The sequence below is a fragment of the Mustela erminea genome, chromosome 6 (assembly GCF_009829155.1).
Source record: "Mustela erminea isolate mMusErm1 chromosome 6, mMusErm1.Pri, whole genome shotgun sequence".
In the NCBI taxonomy this organism is placed as follows: Eukaryota; Metazoa; Chordata; class Mammalia; order Carnivora; family Mustelidae; genus Mustela; species Mustela erminea.
The window spans coordinates 53,736,738-53,760,132 of record NC_045619.1 but is presented as its reverse complement, the minus strand read 5'-3'; the positions used below and the strand labels follow the sequence as shown (position 1 = coordinate 53,760,132).

General features: G+C 35.4%; 1 protein-coding gene across 2 annotated transcripts; it reads right to left on the bottom strand.

The window, feature by feature from the left end:
• Positions 1 to 9,383: 9,383 nt before the first annotated feature.
• On the bottom strand, positions 9,384 to 22,851 carry LOC116593259 (natural killer cells antigen CD94-like). Of its 2 annotated transcripts, XM_032347262.1 has the most exons (7): positions 22,570 to 22,851; positions 20,973 to 21,092; positions 15,549 to 15,644; positions 14,754 to 14,831; positions 13,797 to 13,948; positions 12,738 to 12,865; positions 9,384 to 9,576 (listed from the first exon to the last, which is right to left on the bottom strand). In XM_032347262.1, exons 2-7 carry the CDS (start codon positions 21,088 to 21,090, stop codon positions 9,450 to 9,452), a joined length of 699 nt encoding a protein of 232 aa, XP_032203153.1. In that variant the 5' UTR covers positions 21,091 to 21,092; positions 22,570 to 22,851; the 3' UTR covers positions 9,384 to 9,449. The 2 variants fall into 2 exon arrangements, with proteins under 2 accessions (XP_032203153.1, XP_032203155.1); XM_032347264.1 differs by lacking the exon at positions 14,754 to 14,831.
• Between the last annotated feature and the right edge of the window lie 544 nt (positions 22,852 to 23,395).

Sequence of the window (23,395 nt, the reverse complement as noted above, 5' to 3'; positions counted from 1 at the left end):
TGTGTGGCAGAAATTGAATTACTCCTCCCAGTAAGAATATGGCACCAGGTATTACAAAATACAGAAAATTTAAGAATTGAGTTTGAAGAGGACTTTCCAGGCTTCAGTGGGAAAATGACACCGGAATGGAAACTTGCAGAGTGACTAGAAGTCGTCTGGACAAATCATAAGGATAACAGAATCCTAGCAAATGGAATATTACTTGCAAATGTGCAGATGTTGGAAGAGTGTAGGAAAGCCAGTTTGCTTGACTTACTTCACTTAGCATAACCCCCTCCAGTTCCATCTATGTTGATGCAAATGGTAGCATTCATTCCTTCGGATAGCTGAATAATATTCCTTATGCTAAGTGATGCTAGTCAACCAGAGAAAAACAACTATCATATGGTTTCACTCATATGTGAATCATAAGCAATAGCACGGAGGACCTTAGGGGAAAGGAGGAAAATCTGAAGAGGGAGAAATCAGACAGGGAGATGAACCATGAGGGACTGTGGACCCCAGGAAACAAAGTGAGGGTTTCAGAGGGGTGGAGGGCTCGGGGAGGGGGTAACAGGGTGATGGGTATTAAGAAGGGCACATGTTATGATGAGCACTAGGTGTTACACATAACTAATAAATCATGGAACACCACATCAAAAACTAATGATGTACTGTATGGTGACTAACATAACACAATTAAAACAAAAGAAAACAAAAAAAAGGAAAAATAAATAAATAAATAAATAAATAAATAAAATTTTTAAAAAACATAGAAAGCCAGTTTGTACTTACATGTCTAATTCTTCTTTTTGTTTGTTTATTCATTTATTTGTTTGTTTTAGGTTGTATGTATGAGTGAAATCATATGGTATTTGTCTTTCTCAGACTGACTTCTTTCATTTAACATTATACCTTTCAGACCCATCCATGTCATCTCAAGTGGCACAATCTCATCCCTTTTTATGGCTGTGCAATATTTCATTATGTATACACACCATCTCTTCCTTATCCATTCATCTATTGACAGACACTTAGGTTGCTTACATACCTGAAACTAATGTAATATTGTCTGTGCACTATACTCAATTTTTAAAAATTGTAAAGCAAAACAATTACCCCTCCCCCCAAAAAAAGCCAATTTGAGCAGAGCAGAATGATGAAGATGAGGAGCCTACAAAGTGGAGGAGAGAGAAGCAGAGGCTAAAACATGTGGAGCTTTGTGTACCCCATTATATTTTTTATTTTTTTCTAAGTGTAATTGCCACTTGTATGTTTTGTGAGGGGCATGAAGAAGGGGGTTGAATAGCATTTGGGGGGGGAATTAATATAAGGTGCCATGGAGAAAATTTTTTATTTTCTCAGTCAATTAAGGGCTGAGGAATGTGTTAGTCCAAATTAGTTTTTAAAATTCTTGTGTAAAGTTGTAATATGCACCACTCATAATTAATAAAATTTAACACTTAGTCACACTTGTTTTAAGGTTTTATTATTAAATATTTAAATCATAGAAAGTGTGCAAAAAATCACATATGTTTGCTTTGAAAAAATAAAGCAATATAAATGGGAGTATGTTACCGTTTCTGGAATTAAAGAAGCAAAAATAGCCTGCTACTAGCTCCCACGGAAAACAGCAAAAAACATTTTGTAATACTGTTATATAATGTATTACAGTTTAGGGAAAACCCTGCTACTAACAAGATGGTAAAAAATAAAAAACTAGAATCTCACAATTCAGTGAAAATGGGATTCCTGTAAGGACCTATTTAGAAAAGGTCCCTGCTCCACTTCCCCCAGGGGATTTACAGGTAACAAAGCCCAAATACAAGGGTGGGTCAGGCCAGGTGGAGACATTCGATCAGTGGGGGGAAGCATACTGTCTCCCTGGTTACCAAGGAGTATGGGCCCTGCCCTTTGGGAGCCCTTTTGGGCACCAATCCCTATCAAGGTGTAATAGGCTGGTTTAAATGTCTACTAGGGTAAATTGTAACTCAATTGGTCACCTAGCATCACTGTGGAGTTTCCTGTGTGTGTTACAATCTCATTGGCCACCTGTGTGTGGCCAGGCCCGACTGCATGGCCTTTGCCCTTAAAAGCTAGCCTGTGAAACAGAGAAGGGTCGCTCTCTCTTGTAAGAGGTGCGGCCCCAAACATTCGCTTAGGTTCTTGATGCTTGGCGCGAAATAAAGCTTTGCTTGACCTTCACTTTGTATCAGTCTCACTCCTTTAATCACGGACCCATTATTGGGGCATAACAATTCCCAAGAGAAAAGCAACCACAGAAACTGACTTTCATTCTGATGGTCTATGGTAAACTCAGAGAACTTTAGTTTCTGTTTTGATTGTTGTCATGGAGCACCAGAAATACAAGATAAAGCTTAGGGGCCACCTTTCCTAAAGGTTTAAATACAAGTTATCTTTCTAAACCTGGAACACTCTATGGCTAAACTCTCATATAAAAAGTAGCAAATAAAACCTACACTTCAGAAAATAGTAACAAGGATCCTTTCTAGTGAAGCAAAGCAGAATATGTCACCCTAAAATATGCCTCTTTGACATAATTATTTTGAGTTCAAGAAAATTAAGAAGCAGCTTTAAATCACTGTCTCGAAGATACCTGCATCTCATGTTCATTGCATTCTTATTTACAAAATTCAAACATGGAAAAAACCCAAGTGTCCACCAACAAAAGAATGGATAAAAAAAATGTGATACATGTAAGTAATGGAATAATTATTCAGACACAGAAGAGAAGGAGATCCTGACATTTGTGACAATATGAAATGAAGTTAGAGCACATTATGCTAAGTGAAATAAGGCAGACATAGAAAAAAATACCATGTGATCTCACTTATATGTAGAATGTAAAAAAGCTGAATTCATATAAACTGAGAGCCAAGTCCAAAAGAATTGCATACAACTCTGGCTAATTGAATTTAAAATTAATTTTTAAAAATAAACTGCTGAAAAAAATCCCTGTAAATTCTAAAAGTCTATGCCCATGAAAACATTTTTAAACATGTAGGCAAAATAAAGACATTTTCATACTAAAAAAAAATAAAGTAGTTCAAGGTGAACAATGGTCTGCCTATTAACAATACCATTAGTATTGTTATTTCTTGCAGGAAAGCAACTTCAACCCACTCTTGAAAGAAAGGACAGTAGACACAAAAACAAACATTGAGAGGGAGGAGGAAGAGGGGACCGAGGAAGATAGAGAGAGGAAAGACTATAGTAAATATGATAGTACCTCAACATTTAAGTAGTTTCTGGATGAAGAGTATAAGCTTTTGTACTGCTTTTGCAGAGTTTTTATAGGTGTAAAATTATGTCCAAAAAAAAAAAAAAAACTAAAACAAACACAAACCTGGAGTCATCCTTGAAGTTTCTATTTCTCTTACACACAACCTCTAATATGACTGTAATCTGATTGGTATATATATATATATTTACTTAAGGTGGACATATATATGGATATTTAAAGGGCAGATACATAAATACATAATCAGAGTTGCCATTTCTTACCTCCATTACTATCAAGGCTGCTGCTGTTGATAAATTGTTGTTGACAAATTTTTTTAAGATTTTATTTATTTGTTTGACAGAGAGAGACACAGGGAGAGAGGGAACACAAGTAGGGGGAGTAGGAGAGGGAGAAGCGGGCTTCCCTTTGAGCAGGGAGCTCATGCGGGACTCCATCCCAGGATCCTGGGATCATGACCTGAGCTGAATGCAGGCACTTAACGTCTGAGTCACTCAGGCACCCCACAAAAGCTTGATTTTTCTTAAATACTTTCGTTTTACTTTAATCTCCAAAAGGTCTTTCACTGGATATGTAAAATTGTTTTGGCAGCTATTTTTCTCACTTTCAAGTTGACAAAATTATGCCTTCCTCTATTTCTGTTAAGTTAATTGCTTGAGAGGGGGCCCGGGGTGGCTCAGTCAGTTAAGCGACTGACTTGGTTTCAGCTCAAGTTGTGATCTCAGAGTCCTGAGATCAAGCCCCGTGTCCAGCTCTGTGCTTAACATGGAATCTGCTTGGGACTCTCTCCCTGCCTGCCCCTCCCACCTTCTCTACCTACCTCTCTCTCTCTCTCCAGTAAACAAATAACTCTTTAAAAGAGAGAGAGAGAAAGGTCAACTGCTTGGGCTTCTTCTATTTTTCTAGCTACTCTGAATATTTTTCTTCATTTTCGCTTTCAGCATTTGGACTGTGACATGATATGAATTCATTTCTGTTAATCCTGCCCTTAGTTTGTTGGGTTTCATTTCATTTCATTTGTGGTGGGGGGAGGGTTGGTGTTGGGTCCCATTCTTTCTCTCTTCTCAGCCTGCAGCCCCAGCTCCACATATAACACATTTTGTTCATCCATTTATCTGTTTTTATTTTTCTACTTTTGTTTGTCTCTGTGTTTCAGTTCATGGGTTACATTGACCAGACTTTGAGTTTACCAATATTATATCATTTGTTGCAATCTCCCAATTAACCTACCAGTGAGTTTTTCATGTCAGATGTTACTTTTCAGTTTTAGAACATCCATGTGGTTCTTTTTAAAGATTGAAATTTTCTGCTGAAATTCTTAACATATGTTAATTAGATTGATCTTGTCTACATTTTTCTGTCATTGCTGAACACATTTATCATACTTATTTTAAAGTCCCAGTCTGGGGAAAAAAAAAAAAAAGTCCTGGTCTGGTAACTGCATATGTGCATTGTTTATGTATCTACATCTCGTGTGTGTGTGTGTGTGTGTGTGTGTGTGTGTGTGTGGTCTGCTGTATTTCATTATTGGCAATATTTTCTTGCCTTTTTCACAGTCCTGTGGTTTTTTTCTATTTTAAGTCAGATGATGTGTCTAAGAAAACCACAGAGGTCCAGATGAAGTTCTCTTCTACCAGAAAGGGCTCCTTCATTTATTTATTTATTTATTTTTTAACTGGATGGGATAGGGATGTGATCACTTTATTGAGAGAAATAGAAGGATTAATAGTAACACTCAGTTATCCCAAACTTGCAATCTACAAGAAATTCAGTTCTTCCTTTGACTTATTTTCATTTTAGTTATTCAACATCTGACTACACACAGCATCAAAGTTTGGCAAATGTCCTGAAGGTGATACGAGGCATATTTGCTTTTTTTTTTTTTTAATTCCAGTATAGTTAACGTACACTGTTATATTAATTTCAGTGTACAACATGGCAATTCAACAATTCTATTCACTACTCAGTGCTCATCTTGATAAGTGTAATGTTAATCCCCTTCATCCATTTCACCCATCCCCCACTCCACCTCCCCTCTGGTAACCATCAGTTTATTGTTTTCTATAGTCAAGCATCTGTTTTTTGGTCTCTCTCTTTTTTTTTTTTTTTTTTTCTTTTATTCGTTTCAATTATTTTGCTTCTTAAAATCCATGTATGAGTGAACTTATGTGGTATTTATTTGTCTTTCTCTGACTGATTTGTTTCCTTTAGCATCGTAATACTCTCTAGCTAGCATACTGTTGCAAATGGCAAGATTTCATTCTTTCTTATGGCTGAGAAATAGTCACATACATGTATATATACCACATCTTTTTTACCCATTCATCTCTTACTGGACACTTGGGCTGCTTCCATAATCTGGCTATTATAAATATTGCTGCATCTTGTTTCATTTTTTCCTTCCCTACCCCCCATGACCCCTTCTGCCTTCCCTCTCAAATGCCTCGTATCAGAGAGATCATATGATAATTGTCTTTCTCTGATTGACATTTCACTCAGCATAATAGGATATAAATCATAAGAAACTCTTAATCTCACAAAACAAACTGAGGGTTGCTGGGGGGTGGGGGGGTAGGGATACAGTGGCTAAGTGATGGACATTGGGGAGGGTATGTGCTATGGTGAGTGCTGTGAAATGTGTAAACCTAATGATTCATAGACCTGTACCCCTGGGGCAAATAATACATTATATGTTAATAATAAATAAATTTGGGGTACCTGGATGGCTCAGTAGGTTGAGCCTCTGTCTTTGGCTCAGGTCATGATCTCAGGGTCCTGGGATCAAGCCCCACATCAGGCTCTCTGCTCAGTGAGGAGCCTGCTTCTCCCCCTCTCTCTGCCTGTTGCTCTACCTACATGTGATCTCTCTCTGTGTCAAATAAATAAATAAAATCTTTTGAAATAATAAATAAATAAATCTGCAATGAACATAGGAGTGCCCATATCTTTTTGAAGTAGTGTTTTTTTATTCTTTGGGTAAATACCCAGTAGTGAAATTATTGAATCATATATTGACCCTATTTCTACTTTTTTGGAGAGCCTCCATAGAGTTTTCCACAGTGGCTGCCCCAGCTTACATTCCCACCAATAGTTATTTTCTTCACATCCTCACCAACAGTTGTTGTTTCTTGTATTGTTAATTTTAGCCATTCTGACGGGTATCAGGTGATAGCTCATTGTGGTTTTGATTTGCGTTTCCCTGATGATGGATGATACTGAGCATTTTTTCGTGTGTCTGTTGGCTATCTGGATGTCTTCTTTAATACCAACCATGTTTTTAAAATCCCATCATCCTTCAGTTTTGTCATTTGCTTCTTTGTGAACAGTAAAATCCCCACTGGTTTTTCTGTTCGGAAGCTATGGCCTTCTGCCAAGGGACACACTTGGTTTCTCAGCTTCTGGCTATTTTCAAACACAGTTATTGTCAATTATGACTATGCTACAGACTTCACTGCCTCTCATACACTGTTTTTGGTTTGTTTATAGCTCCTTTTTTTCTTTTTTTAATGCATTTATTTATTTATTTGACAGAGAGAGATCACAAGTAGGCAGAGAGGCAGGCAGAGAGTGAGAGGGGAAGCAGGCTCCCTGCTGAGCAGAGAGCCTGATTCTGGGCTGGATCCTAGGACCCTGGGATCATGACCTGAGCCGAAGGCAGAGGCTTTAACCCACTGAGCCACCCAAGCACCCCTGTTCATAGCTCCTTCTGTCTAGTCCTTGTTTCCTGAAAACTAAAACTTCATAAGGTTTATTTTTCTTAGAATCATTTTTTAAGTTCTTATTTAAGTTCCAGTTAGTTAACATACAGGGTAATGTTAGTTTTGTTTGTAAAATATAGTGATTCCACACCTCCATACAACACTGAATCTTTTAACTTTGCTTCACAGTCTTCTCTGTTTTGTCTCAAGATCTACCAAATGGAAAAAAAAAAAAAAATCTACCAAATGGCCTGTGAGAAACTTGATGTGAGGACTGTCAAATCTCCAGTACTGTCATGCTAACCCATGTAACCACTACAAGTTTTGTCAGTTTCTTATCCCAGACATAGTTTCTCTGACTTTGCCAAGAACTTCTCCACAAAAATACAAAAACAACAACAGTACCAGATTGCTGACAGAACTCTGCTCTGGAATTTGGGCTTATTTAATCATCATTCCAAAGATCTTTGATGTCTAAAAAACTGCATTTTCAAAAACCTATTTAAAAAATCCTTCTTCTTTTCTCATTTTGACTTTTCTTTACCAACTATAGTTTATCTGGAAGCGAAAATGTTATCTACGGAGCCTTTGCTTTATATTACTGATATTCTCCTTTATCCCATGAGGACTTCTTAAAAAGCTTATTTTAAATTTTTATTAAAGTTGTGCTCTTTATTTATTCTATCACATAAAATAGAAATTAATTTTGCTTCACTACTGTTAGAAGAGTTGTACTGCTTCGGTATCTAATAATTTTTGTCTATAGCTCATGTCATCTGGGGGTTCGGACAACTCTGTGAATGTATACAGGTTTGGGTTCTCTGCTCTATTACACCTTCTGGCAGTTTGGATGAGTTAAAAGGATTGAGAGTACCTTGAGGAAGTCCATCTTTCTTACACTTTTTAAAGTTCTGTGATTCCTTGTTTCTTTCTTTCACCTCCTAGGTGGCCTCAGACCATTTTTCCCTTCCAGCTCTGGGATCCAGCCATCCTGATCTTCATTCCAACACAAAGCCTTCCTACATGCTGTTTGTTTTTCTCTCTGGCATACTTCTTTCCTTCTGGATTCCCTCCCTCATTTGTTAATAAATTATTTATTTCTCAGATCTATCCATATGGATAGAAACATAGTAATATCAGAAAGGTCTTCACTAAATTTTTAGTCTAGATCCAGTTCTTTATTAAAATCTGATAATCCCTTTCTAAGAACTTATTTGAATTGTAGTTTTATTAATGTGGTTACTTTATTAATATTTCTCTTATTCTCTAATTTGTAAGCTCCATGAAAGCAGACATAATTCGTTGATTTGTACAACTAGGTATCTCCAGCACTTAAAATTCAGTGCCTGACCAATGGCAGGAAAAATATCCTTGTTTTTGAATGAAGTAAATTCTGTCCATTTATTTCACTCCAGTGGAGACTACCTATTTCCACACTCTGTAACTTGTGTGGCTAACAAAGTTAGCATTTTCTGGCTCTCTATCACGGTTTTTATTATTTTTTTCTATAACCACTTTTAAGTCATTATTTTCTATCTTACCAAAACTGTAATTTTTCCTTGGGATTCATTTTTTCAGGCAATTTTATCTTCTTATCCTGAAACATCCGTTCCTTTAAAATATGACTGTAAGGAGGCAAAGGAAGACTGGCATGTTATATAAACCTACACAGGAATATAACACTGAAGTGACAATATTTATTTTAAAAGTACTAGAATATTTGAGTGTCATAAAAATGTGATTTACTGACTACCTCTGTCCCAAAATGTTCCTTCGCATTCCTTATTTTCTTTTTATTATTCCATGTTATAAATATATTATTAATTGTATTTATCCTCTTATATTGTTATAGAACACAGACAGGAACACAGATCCTGACCAAAAAAAAAAAAAAAAAAAAAGTGGCACTGGAGACTTTGGAGGGTGGGAAGTTTATTTTAAGCCAGCAGGCCCAGAGGGGAGTAATCCCTCAAGGTCTGAGCCCTGAGCACAAACAAAGGGGGTAGTTTATACACTTTTACTTTCATATCTGTGCCATTCTTGTGGCTTCAGCCAGTGGGGCTAGGGGAAAACCTGGAATGGCCCTGGGATTCCCCTGCTGGATTGGTCAACCACCTCAGAACACAGATTTTTCTTATCAATATATTATGAATTGAAGGCGAATAATAATAGGTAGACTTCAATATTTAATGACATCTAATTTCAGCTAAGTAAGTAGTTTTCATGGTTGAAGTCATCACACTGGGGAATTTCAGGTATTTCTTTTTTTCTTTCTTTTTTTTTTTTCATTTATTTATTTTCAGCATAACAGTATCATTATTTTTTCACCACACCCAGTGCTCCATGCAATCCGTGCCCTCTATAATACCCACCACCTGGTACCCCGACCTCCCACTCCCCCACCACTTCAAACCCTTCAGATTGTTTTTCAGAGTCCATAGTCTCTCATGATTCACCTCCCCTTCCAGGTGTTTCTTTTCCATTTTTTTTTTCTTTCTGATATATTTTACTTAATCCAAATATATTATCTTCTTGCAGATACAATAACCATCATTCTGGCAATCTTCAGCAACCACCTGGCCATGTTTTATATGTACACATTTATTGTTAGCATTCTTAAGTCCTCGAATTTGAAGCCTAGAAGAGAAAATACCTTCCATTAATTCTTACATTTGCTTTACATTTCAACTGTATTTTTTTAGATCCATAATGTTCCAATATACTTATAAAGAAACAGAAATGTTGGGGTGCCTGGGTGGCTCAGTGGGTTAAACCTCTGACTTCAGTTCGGGTCATGGTCTCAGGGTCCTGAGATTGAGCCCTGAATCTGAATCCAGGCTCTCTGCTCAGCAGGGAGCCTTCTTCCCCTCTCTCTCTGCCTGCCTCTGCCTACTTGTGATCTCTCTCTCTGTCAAATAAATAAATAAAATCTTAAAAAAAAAAAAAAAGAAAGAAAGATGCAGAATGTGGCTTTCTGGTTCTCTAACAATGCAAATAAGGAATATATTAAGTATCATCAAAATTTAATATTAAATCTGGAACTGGGATGGTAACACTGCCTTTAATTCTGACAATCATCTCTGTGACCTCAGGCAATTTCAGAGTAGTTTTCATTTTCACAGAGGTTTACCATGGTTCTTTTGTACATTAGCATTCTGAAAAATACTTTCTGTTGCACATACAACACAACATTATTCATCAATAAAAGTTCATTTTTTCCTGGAAAAATTTAGCTTGTTTCTTCCAGAGTAAAGACCAGAATCCTCATTGTTAGTAAGTATTAGCAATAATTTCAGAAGATCAAGTATATGAATACATCAGTGAGAATCAGAGCGATTCAAAATATGTGCTGTAATTCCTGAAGAGGAGCATACGTTTATTATATTAAGTGCAGCAAACAGGATGTTTGAATAACAAGACCATGACCACCCAAGTGGCAGAACCAAGATGTAAATCCAGGCAGTTTAGCTTCAGAGTCTGTGTTATAAATTATTTATTATATTAAACTCTGGAAGTTAAAACTGGGAAACCAGGGTATTACAATTTTGGTATTTCCCCAAATCTTGCTAACCTGGCTTTAACACACAAAGTGGTCTACTGGTCATGTTAGGAATCACATAGGGAATCATGTAGAGATGTATTCACAGGAAATGAAATGAAATACCAACAAATAGGGACCCAGGCTGGAGACAGAAAGCATCAATTACGAAGCATGAAACATAAAAAAGGAAACATGGACATGAAGAGTAATGATAAATACAGTGAATCAGATACTTAATTGGTAAATACAGGATGGGAAGTTTCACCAGTTTTTGTTTTTGTTTTTGTTTTTTAAGATTTTATTTATTTAACAGAGAAACACTGCGAGAGAAGGAACACAAGCAGGGGGGGTGGGAGAGGGAGAAGTAAGTTTCCTGCTGACCAGGGAGCCTGATGTGGGGCTCGATTCCAGGACCTTGGGATCATGACCTGAGCCAAAGGCAGATGTCTAATGACTGAGCCACCCAGGCTCCCCGCCTCCGCTTTTTTTTTTTTTTTTTAAGATTTTTATCACCAGTTTCATAGTTTGATGGCTACAAATGTTTTTTGTAATATATTTGACTGTGTATTATATATACAGGTGTTTGAAATAAATGTTTAAATTAGAATGGTAGATTGGAAAGACATGATTAAAAAATATAATCCATCAAAGCAACATATTACAATTTTTCTGATTTTCAAAATTAATTCTTTCTGCTGCATAATTATCACTAGTTTCATAAATGTGGTGTTTGGTTTTTTTTTTAGTTTTTTCAAAAATGTGTTTATGATACAATAGAGTACAGCATGGAGTGGAGGTATGGACACCTGATATTCAATGTGTTGATTCAGAATCATTGTATTGTTTCAAACCTTCAGCCACTATTGCATCCATAATCTGATAATAAAATTGCTAACTGTATATAGAATTGTAGACAGTTGTTACCACTTTTTCAGGAGAGTTTTATAAGAATATTTGGCTTTTTCAAACATATCAGTAGGAGAATTTTATTGTTAATATTTGAATCACTTATTCTAGCTAATGTTGTCACTAGTGATGTGAAGTTTCTTCTCTCCACCACTTCATTCAATTGTTAATGGTTTGATTTCACATTAATTTCACATTGGATGAAGAAGTCCAGAGAAGTTTCCATGCCATGATCAAAATATTTGTGATATTCAGTGTATTAAAATTTTATTGAACTCTTCTTTAGAATGCAATTTTATACCTCCCACTTCTAGATAACCTAATAAAATCCTCTGAGTTAAAGCCTAAAAATCTTTTTTAGATAGTGTATGGACTAAATAGTCTGTCCCTAAAATTCATGCCTACCCAGAACTCAGAATGTGACATTATTTGGAAATAGGTTCTTTATAGGTATAATTGAGTTAAGAATTACAAAGAAATCATATTGCATTGGGCCCTAAATCCAATATTGGATTGTGCAGAGAGAAATGGGCACACAGAAATGCAACAAAGGTAGCAATGTGAAACTGAAGGTATACATTTGAATTAGGTCAAGAACTGCCATCATTGTGGCCTCAGGGGATTTAAGGATATCTTCCATTTTCACTGAGATTTACAATATTCTCTTTATACATTAGCATTTTGGTAAATAAGTTCTATAGTATATACAATATTACAAATTTGTTGTTAATCCCCTATAATAAATAATTTTCTCCCTGGAAAAGTTTAGCTAGCTCCTTCAGGAGAATGAAGCTTCTAGAAAAAACCAGCTCCGCCAATACCCTGATTTCAGACATCTGACAGCCTAACCTGTGAGGGAATAAATTTCTGTTCTTTTGAACTACTCAGTTTGTGATAATTTGTTATCACAAATGGCAAAGAAGTAGAAAGCAAGTAGCAAACAAGTAGAAAATCCATTTGGTGGGGCCCAGAAAGGTGGGAAGTACACTGTAAGAAAATTCATTAGGTACATGTATTAGAGTCAAACAAACCACATGAAAGTTAAAGTGACAGATCTAATATAATCTTGTACTAGTTTATTTAATAACCATTTAACAAAATGCAAAATTATAATACCTTAGTCATGAACTAATAAACAATTGAAATAAGTTATGAAAGTAAAATCGTTTAGTACTCCCTTCTGTCTCCCTTTTTGACTCTCTTCTGTCCATCTCTCCTGTCTTTTCCTGGTTGATTTATTACAGATATCTATTACAAAATCTACCATCTGTCCGTATCCACACTGAATATTTAGATTTCAAAGAAAAGAACATTATTCTGGACTAAAATTTTAAAACAGCAAGAAACTTACTTGTGCAGGGTAACAACTGTGCCATCTAGCCAGACCCATTTTAATTTCTCATTGTTGTAGTATAAACTGATCCAAAACTTTGCTTCAAGTAGACCACATTGCATCTTTGACAATTTTAATACAAAATTCTGTGGAGTGAGGAAAATAAATTAAAAAGAAGAACATTCCCTGAGAAAGAATATAATGGCTCAAAAATGTTTCATTTATAGACTTCCCTGTGAATTCTTTGCTCTAATGTATAAAAGGAATCTGGAGGAATTAACCCTAGATTTTTTTATCCATAGACAAAGGGATGCAGTAGTTAATGACTCATTTGTTCACCAAGCAATTTTTTTTTCAGTAAACATTATGTTCTAAGCATTTTCTTAAGTTATGGACTGCAAAAGTCATATATCTGTAGTCATTTTAATTAGGTTCTTGAAAATAAAACCTTAATTGAGTCTATGTAATAAACAGTGATCCATAGGACACGAATGAAAATACAGGATCAAAGAAGGAAAATTAGCAGGTGATTTTAACAGGCCTTGATGAACCAAGACTTTTTCCGAAGGGATTACCTAATAAGTTAAAATCTTAAAAATGTGAGGCATTAATCAAGAGAAGATAGTTTGGGTGGGAGGTAAAGGAGATGAAACATGTCACAGACAGATGGGACAAGGACATGAAAGAGAACAGTGGACCGTGATGAATTTAAAGAGCTTCTATATAGATGGAGACTACTGTGTGCTTCCCTTAGAACAGTGTGGTAGAGTCTATCAGCAAAGAAGACCAGGGAAATAGGGTTCAGACTGCAAATGGCAGTCTGTTATTTGTACTTTATCTTAAGTACTGAGGAAAGCCACTCAAGTATTATTGAAATACACTTTCAGCAGTATAGTCTCTGCTACAATATAGAAAGTGTTTCTCTATTTCTGACTCTCTCTGACTCTCTGACTCTGACTCTAATATAGACTACAATATAGAAAGTGTTTCAGTAGAATAGGAAACTTGAATGATAGATTGCTATCATTCTTAAAACTTTCAGATACTGGAATTTATGAAACAAAATACTGTAATTACCATCTCTTCTTCCATATTCAATTTAAGAAAGCTTGACTCTAAACCAATGCAATAATGGTTACATTTTTCCCAAGGAAGTATGTCCCTTGAAAAATAGTAACAATTTTCTCCATGTTGATGCCAGTTGTTTGAACAGGTAGGATAACTCTGAACTATTAAAAAAATATAATAAAAAAGATGCTTTCCATCAGTGCAAGTCACATACAATAAGTTCATACAGTAAATCTACCCTCTACAAACAAATATTATTTGAGTTTTTCATTATAAACTTTATGCACTTAAATTTAGTATTACATTTGTACTAAAGTAATAATTCACCTCATTGAAAACATTTTAGTCTTCAAGATTCATAAGATGCATATTAAGGAGTATTTATCTATTTTTATTTTAACTTTTTTACCATGTTCAGTTAGCCCACATATAGTACATCATTGGTTTTTCATGTAGTGTTCAATGATTCTTTAGTTGCATAAAACAATTCTTTAGTTGCAAAAAGAAATATCTTTTTCAAATCACAAAATTTGAAGTATATCAAAACATATCTAATGCATATCTCTTAAAAATATCAACACAATGTTCTTTGTGTTCAAGATGAAAAATATGTAATACAGTAACTACACAACTACAGTTGTGTAACTGTAGTTGTGTAGTTTTTTTAATTTATTTTTTTTTCAGTGTTCCAAAATTCATTGTTATGTTTTAAAAGGCTGGAAGTTTCAAAAGTTAGACAATGAGGAAATGTATAAATAAATCACAAATAGATATCTCCCCAATAAAAATCAACAATGCACTGTCAAAATACAGAGTATTTTGTTCAACCTTAGGTCACCATTTGATAGTGCCCTCATTTTGAGTGTGTAAATTATATATATATAGAGAGAGAGAATATCTATATAGTCTATATATCTATATTACATGGAAAATACTTTTTGATATACAAGTAGATTTCATTCATACTTTGAAATGTTTTATTTGCTTCCTTGTTAGAGGAGAGATTTCCTGGATATCCTTCCCCTTGACACGATTTCTGATGCACTGAAGAAAAATCAATCAGAAAGGTCAGTTTTAAACTCAAAAATAACAATAACTGGGCATTCCTATGTGCAAGACACTGTACTAAATTTGGATATAAAAATATTAATAAAACATGACTTGCTTCAAGGAACTCAAGTATAATAGAGTCATAAACATAAAATCAACTGACAATACAAGTTTAACAAGTTCATATAGCAGCTGATCACAAAAGAGGGAAATTTGTGAGCAAAGGAAAGTGTGAGCAAGTTTTTCATAGAGAAATTTAAAAAATATATATTTTTGGGCAAAAGAAATACAAGAACAAATAATAAGGCATTTCACAGAGTTCGTGATATGCTTAAAAATGGACAATTTGATATGTCTCTAAAAAGTAATCTTCAGTTCTGTGCCCAAATATTATTCATGGTCAAGAAACTGAATTGACAGGCGCCTGGGTGGCTCAGTGGGTTAAGCCGCTGCCTTCGGCTCAGGTCATGATCTCAGGGTCCTGGGATCGAGTCCCACATCGGGCTCTCTGCTCAGCGGGGAGCCTGCTTCCCTCTCTCTCTTTGCCTGCCTCTCCGTCTACTTGTGATTTCTCTCTGTCAAATAAATAAAATCTTTAAAAAAAAAAAAGAAAAGAAAAGAAACTGAATTGACAAAAAAATACATTATTTTCAACAGATTTCATTATGTGAGTAATGGAGAAGCAGATTTCTGTTTTATATAGTGACTTACACATTGTGGCTAAGATTCCAACAGACCAAGTAAGCATCAGGCAAATGATCCACGGAATCACTGCAATGAATTTCCATGGAGATGGAGTACAAAGATCTGTAGAAAGAGATGAATAAAATGTGTGAGTAATAGCTGTTTACTCAGAGTCCTACTTCTATTTTAGGTGTAGTAAACTGTACGACAACATGGCTCACCATACTAAAAGTGGGGGAAAGGAGGGTAATCTGTAAAATCATAATTCATTTTCAATGAATAAGATCACTGAATTCAAAAAGCAGTCAGATGAGCTGAATTCTAAAGAGGGAATAAGCCCTCCAAGGTTTCTATCGAAATACAGAAAGCACTATTTAGCTTTTGAGAAAACGTAGGAGAAAAAGTGGCAACCATAATGTCATGAAAGAATTTTAACAAATATCACGAGGCTTTAGAATTGCTTGCAGCTCTAGGCCAATTGGAGTTCACATCTGGTTGCCAGTGATTCTCCATTGTCTTTTACTGGGTGTTTGTGGAGAGATGAGGAAAGTTCAGAAGACCTGAGAGACTCCCCTTTCTGTGGCACAGTCTACAAGATGTGCCAAAGTTTGTGGGTTTAGTGGATAAACCTAGAGATCATCCCTGCTCTTGGTTCTGAGTCAAAGGTGATAAATGCCTGCTTCTGGGGGAAAAACATAAAACCCATCTGGTGCCCAGAGTGTCCTGGCTCCAAGACCTTGAAAAAGACAAGCCACCACTGGGGAAGGAGAAATAAAATGCTGCATCACTTCCCACTGCATCTTCCATTCTAGGAAATGTTCTTTTGCTAGTGGAGGAAAAAGTGGAAGGCCAGCCTGCTGTGTACCCTGCACTGAAAATGGACAAAAGCTACCTGCTTCCAGAGAAGAAACAAAAAACAAAAAAATAAAAAAATAAACAAACAAACAAACAAAAACAACTTATGCTCAGGATCCTAAAATGGTACAAAGTGAAGCATTTCAAATGGGTAAGAGATTGGGAACTGCCTCACACAAGATCCACGAGTACAGATCAGATGCCACAGAGGAAGGGAGAGAAAACCTGCCTGAGCAATAAACTCTACAGTAAGTGGAACACATTTTTAAACAATAAGGCATTGAAAACTAGGTCTGGAGATAAATCAGTTGTAATTTCTAGACAGGGAATTTCAAAGAATGGTGGCTGACAGGTTAAAGCATCTTATGGGGGAATGAAACTGGCATAAACATATGGGTCACATCAGTAAAGACAGCAGAATTTATAAGAAGCATAAAATGGAAATTCTATCACCTGTAGGCAGGATCGAGGCAGCAGGTAAAACGTCCTGACTGTCACTATGATCATACTGATGATTTTACCTTTTGGATCTTCTTGACCTGTGTTCCAAAACGTGACGCTACATATATCTTTCTTCTTAAATTCCCTGAACTTGGATTTCTTGAATTTGCATTCTTGTCTCCAATATTATCAAAATCCACTTGTCAGAGTAGAATCAGTGAATGACAGTGCATTTGGGGCCAGCCCGCATTCATCTGACTGAATTTCATGTTTCACTTCAAACCTCACATTTGTGCAAACTTTTACGTGGTCATGATGGAGAGCCTGTTTATAAATATGTGACTATCCCTTCCATTTGCCTCCCCAACCTCTACACCAAATGAATGTTGTCTTTACTTGGGTTATTTTTATCCCTCTTTTCCAATATCTAGAGAAAATGTTTACCCAGTGATTTTATTTTTAAAAAAGTGAGTGGATATTCTTAAAAAATTGAAACAAAGTAGTGCTTGGGTGGCTCAGTGGGTTAAAGCCTCTGCCTTTGGCTCAAGTCATGATCCCAGGGTCCTGGGATCGAGCCCCAAATCAGGCTCTCTGCTCAGCGGGGAGCCTGCTTCCTCCTTTCTCTCTGCCTGCTTCTCTGCCTACTTGTGATCTCCATCTGTCAAATAAATAAATAAAATCTTAAAAAAAATGAAATAAAGCAAATAAATAAAAAATAATTTACATAATAAGGAGTTCAATTGAGCTATATGAGTAGAGATAGAAATATCAAAGTTTTAGGAAAGTGATGTTATTCAATTTAGGAAGATATGCATAAGGATAGTTTTTAGAGAATATTTATCCTGTAAGAGAAGAGGGCAAAAAGGTAAAGAAATCAACTGTGAGAAAGATTGCTATAGGTTATAAATAAAACCCCCTCTAAAGCACATTAAAATTAAAATTCTTCTGAAACTTCTTTTGTTTGTTTTGTTTTACTATTTTAGATGTGTTTCTAAGCAAAACTGGGCCCTGGACATTTCACTCACAAGGTGGGCATCAGCAGAATTTATTTGGTTACACTTAGAATATCCTTTCATTATCCACCTTCAACCTAGATTTTTAAATCCTTACCCCGGGTCTGATTAGGCATGCCATCTTACTAAGATTGCACAACACTTGAACTAATGGTAGAGAGAAATGTTTCAGAAGGACGGATTAAGCTTAAGGCTAATTAAGATATTTGTAATATGTCAATAACATCAAGCAAAAATCAGAAAACTGATCAGAAGTAGGGATTATAATTTTTCACAGAAGTCTCAGGTCAGAGATGGATGTTTCAGGTGGATAATCAGATGTCTTGTGACATTACATGAGTGCACTAAATTGAGATAGAATTGAGATCTCCCTATGAAATGGATAATAACTAAAATATCAAATTCACTCAGTCTCCATAAGCACTCCTTAAGGACTGAGAGTCATTTGGGAAATCAATCATTGTTCTATGCTGAAATCCTTTTAAAAATCAGTAAAGAAGGGTGCCTGGGTAGCTCAGTCCATTGGTCCTTTGACTCTCGATTTAAGCTCAGGTCATGATCTCAGGGTCTGTGCTCAGTGTGGAGTCTACTTGAGACTCTCTCTCTCTCTCTCTCTTTCCCTCTGCTTCTCCCCCCAACACTCTGTCTCTCTGTCAAAGTAAATAAAATCATTTTTTAAAAATCAGTAAAGAAGTAAAATATATAAACTTAAAAAAAAGAATGAAAAGCAGAGATGAAAAAATGGTTTTGAAAGTTATAAAGTGGATGGAGGGATGGTCATAGAATAATGCTTAGGTTAAATATATAGGCAATGGTGTACAGGCCACTTACTAGACCCACGATCTGGGCAATTTACTTAATTTTTCTTTGTCATAGTTTCCTCCTCTGTAAAATAGTGATAGTAATACACAACCTATAGTATTATTGAAGGAGTTGAACACATTATAATATTTTAAATCCTTAGAAGAGTTCCTGGTTATAGTCATGAACAGTAAGCATCAACAATTATTAATAACAGACAGGGAAAATATGAAACCTAGGTGTCCAACAGGACCTAGACCTTGGGTAGCTTAGAGTAGACTAGCTTTTTTTCTGAGTGAACTAGGGAACCATGGGGGGCATTTGAACCAAGGAAAGACAATCTGACTCATGTTTCAACTGGAAGCTCTTTGCTACTCATAAATGGAATGAGGAAGACAATGTGAACGTGGAAAGATGTTTAAGGACAGAATGAAGACCAGTCTACCAGAACAATAGAAAACAGACAACGGCAGCTTGCAGCAAGGTAGTGAACATGGTGAAATTTTGAAATTGTAAACAAAAGGCCGACAGGATCTATCAATGCAGCTTGTGAGGAAAAAAAGATGAATTAAGGAAGCATTTCAAGTTTTTTGTTGTGAATAACTGAAAGCATGAAGTTGTAACTAACCTAAGTGGGGAAAAATACAAGAGAGCATTTAGGGGGACAACATCAGGAGTTCAGTTTGGAATATACGTTTGAGATTTCTATTAACTTTCAAGAAGCAATTTGGACTGGGATACTGTGTAGTCAGCCTGAAATTCAGAGGATAAATCCAAGAGGGCTATAAATTTCGAGTCATTAGCATGTAGATAATATTTAAAGCAAAAAAAAAAAAAAAAAAGGTTGAATCACTATGTAAATGTAAATCGAGTCTGCCTGAAATTCTCTCTCTCCCTCCCCTTCTGCCCCTCCTCACACTCATGCTCTCTCTCCCCACTCTCTCTCAATAATTCCTAATTTCACAATGTGAAGTGTTTATCATTGCGTGTGTCAAGGAAGGTATTTTAAGAAACTTAGTTAAAATTAGAAAGGCAGAAAAACATAAGGCACCTTCTTAGAAAAGTTAGTTGAAAGCCATGTGGAAGGAGAAAAAGCTTTGGACTTTGTAGGTAAGGACTGAGTTCCAACAACTGCAGACTCTAATGTCCCACATATGCCACTTAACTAACCATCATGACTCTTTGCTTATGGTGGAACATTGGGTATGAATGAAACTTAGCTCATGGAGTTCTTTTGTTACTGATTTACATATGCGACAACACTTTATAAACAGTGAAAAACTAAAATGTATTGTTAGGTTAAAAAAACAAAAGGCAATATAATGACTCTAAATCATCCTGTTTTGACATATAGAAAAGCAAAAGTGATGGTGAAGTAAGTTCTTTTGCACATACTCACACAGTTACGCAAATAATAATTTCATTAATAAAGTTTCCCATACAAATCAGAAGTCAAGAATTTCTGAATACATTATAGGAAGAGTGTATAAGATGCAAAAGTTTTTTAACTGTTTTTTAAATGTTAACAACATATTAAGGAAAATTTGAAGATATTTCCTCACTTATCACATGATAAATGTGTATATCACAAATATTATTATAATTATTAACTCTCTAAAAAGTTGGAAGATAATCAATTCAGCCCCAGTTTAAAAGAGGAGATCTTACCCAAAGTTATGAATATCCACTCATTATAAAACAAATTACAACTAGTAAAATAATATGTGCATTTCTGATCATTCCACATATTGATTTAAAATATTTGAAGAATGCAAATTAGCAACAGTGAAAATGCCAAGTAAAACAAATTTCAAGTGATAGGAAAATGATCAAACTCCACATCATCATACATAGTAGAAGAATGATCACTTTGTAGTGTGCATGTCAAGATAGAAGCAAGGTACTTGAAAAAGACACTTTGCACTATGCTACAAATACATAAATCAAGAAAACAGTGGGGGGGGGGAACTCCCTAAATCACAGCAACTATAATAGGATAATGAAATTAACTGTACGTTTTCTCACTTCTCAATTTCCTAAATCTTCTATTTTATAGTATTGATATTTTTAAATGACAGAAAATGGTAAATGACAGAATTTGATCTTCATATATGTCAGTCATCCAAACATCAATTTAATGTTTACAGGGTAGTTAAAATTATTGAACCTCATAGGAAAAGAAGTCTAATCTGGCTCAAAATTGTTGATTTTCCTTGTTTAGTAAAAGATAAACATTTAAAGTATATATATGTGTGCATGTATATACATGTGAGCATGATAATGCATAATTTGGTATATTTTAACCCAATTTAAAATAAGAAAATGCAGAAAGCACACATACCTTGGTGCTTATAAGGAAAAGAACTTTTTCTTTCAGAAGTTGCAAGCCTTTGTCTTCTCTGTGGCTGAGATGAAGGTTGAAGTCGCAAATCAGAATATGTTACAGTTAATTCACTCATTACTGAAAAGCAGAGATACAACAAAAATGAACAGGAAAATGTATTTTCAATTCATGTAAATTGTGAAATCAGTAGGTAAAATTAGTGTCGAATAAAATAGCGCTGGGGATGAACTCAAATCACTAGCTATTAGAACAAGACTACAAAAACATGAAAATGGTTTAAGTATGGAAAAAATATGAATTCTTTAAAAAATTAGTTCATGGGTTGGTATGGTATGTCACTTTCAGTCTCTTTGCTATTATCCATCCATAATTAAAATTCCACAAATATCATTCACAGACAAGTAAAAGTGCAAAATATGACACTGTGGCCTTATTGAAGTCAGGAGATGAAGTTCATCTTTATAAGCTGGCGTCGGATTCCTCCAACAACCTCACCTGCTCCTGCCCCTGTCCCGGGAGCCCATCCTTCACACCACCAGTCCCCAGCTTCCCATAATCCCATGGATACACTCACCTCTTTTTCAACTGAACAAATGCACTTTTCCAACCTGCATGTTTTATTCAAATTCTTCCTTCTCTGGTACATTTTCCCCCAATATTTACTTACTATAATTTGAGTTTATGCAATCTGTAAATCAGATGCCACCACCTTTAATAAAAGCCCCCAGATCCTTCAATAGCAATCTCTTCTTCTAGCTTTTCTCATTACTCTTTGTCACATTCTATCAATCATTTCCCCTTCTCTCACTTCCGTTGATATCTCCCCCATGTATTATGAATTCCTTGATATGTCTTACTAATGTTTGTTATTGCCTAATCGTTTGATTTCTTTATGCAATAATAAAAACAGTTAAATTTATCTTCAAAGATGATGTTCTATGCACTTATTTGGGAAGACGTTGAGAAACATTTTTTCTTGATTAAAACATTTTAGAAAATTAGAAGAGAATCAATGTGAGGTTCTCTTTTCTCTCTCTCTCTCTCTTACCAGAAGATAATATCTCCAAGTTCTTCATAATCACAGAACACCTCCTATGGGAAGGTTAATTATGCTTTACCTTGATTGTTCTGTATTTTTTTATCTGTTTTCTTTAAGCTCCTATTTCATATCACTTAACAATTTCTAGGGGTCGTAAAATGTCATATCAAATAATAACAGTGACTATAGCAATAAAATTACTAAAACAAATAATAACAATTAGAATAGCTTCTCTAAGATTACTGAAGCACCCCTCATTTCCCTCCTGGCATCTCTCTTTTCTTCAGTACTTTCTCCCTTTTTTTCCTCTCTGTCCTCTTTCCCTGCTCAGTTACTCACAATTTTATTCCCTTTTCTTCCAAATGAAAAATATAGAGATACAGATATATAGATATATGTCACATGAAAATACAAATATATATAAAATATTTGTACCTACATATGGATATATCAATCTGCCTTTGTGTAACTTTTGTTTCTTTAATTTAATTTCCCTCGAAATTCTAAAAAACATATGTTAAGAAATAGAATGAGTATCCGAGAAATTACAAGTACCTGATTTTTAGAAGCAGACGTCAGAGCTTTTGCAGAGTACCACGTATATCCCGGGAAGAAGAGGATCTTGACTCTTATGACGAAGCCTGAATTTAAGAATTTCGATGGCCTCAGTATATATCAAGAGCTCAGAAGAGAAGCCAAAAAAAAAAAAAAAAAAGGCACAGGCTAATATTACCTTTGTCTGTCCTATAAGAGGCTGATAGATGAGTACAGAAGTCAAGAACAGGGGCTCTGAATGTAACCACACACGAAACTGTTTTACTGTTGCTCAGTTGAGCTCTGTATCATCTCTAGGTTGGGCATTTCACCAGTCTTACCTTAAGTACACAAGTTTCCTAAAATATTTGCATGAATACCCAATCAGTTTCACTCAACCCTTGAACTGTCAAGATGTAATTGAATATACATAATTGATAAATGAGAAAGTAACTTCAGACTTGTAAATTACTTTCAGCGTACTTTAATATTCTGGAAATATTATTTTTATTAACACTTTTGTGATGTCTCTTTATTAACCCTTTCAGTTCTAGAGCAGGTAATATTTTTCATCACTAGGTGGTGTATGTGTGATTTTTCACAGTAACCTCAGCATTTATGATCAGTAAGCCATCAATTCCCCAAGATCATTCTCATGAGTCATATTACCTAAAAATAAAAAACAAACAAAAAAAACCCCAAAAAACAAAAACTACAAATATCAATCAATGTATTATTCACTTTCCTATAAAATTCAATTTGGGAGAGGGATGGATGAGCCTGGTGGTGGGTATTAAGGAGGGCATGTATTGCATGGAGCACTGGGTGTGAGACATAAACAATGAAT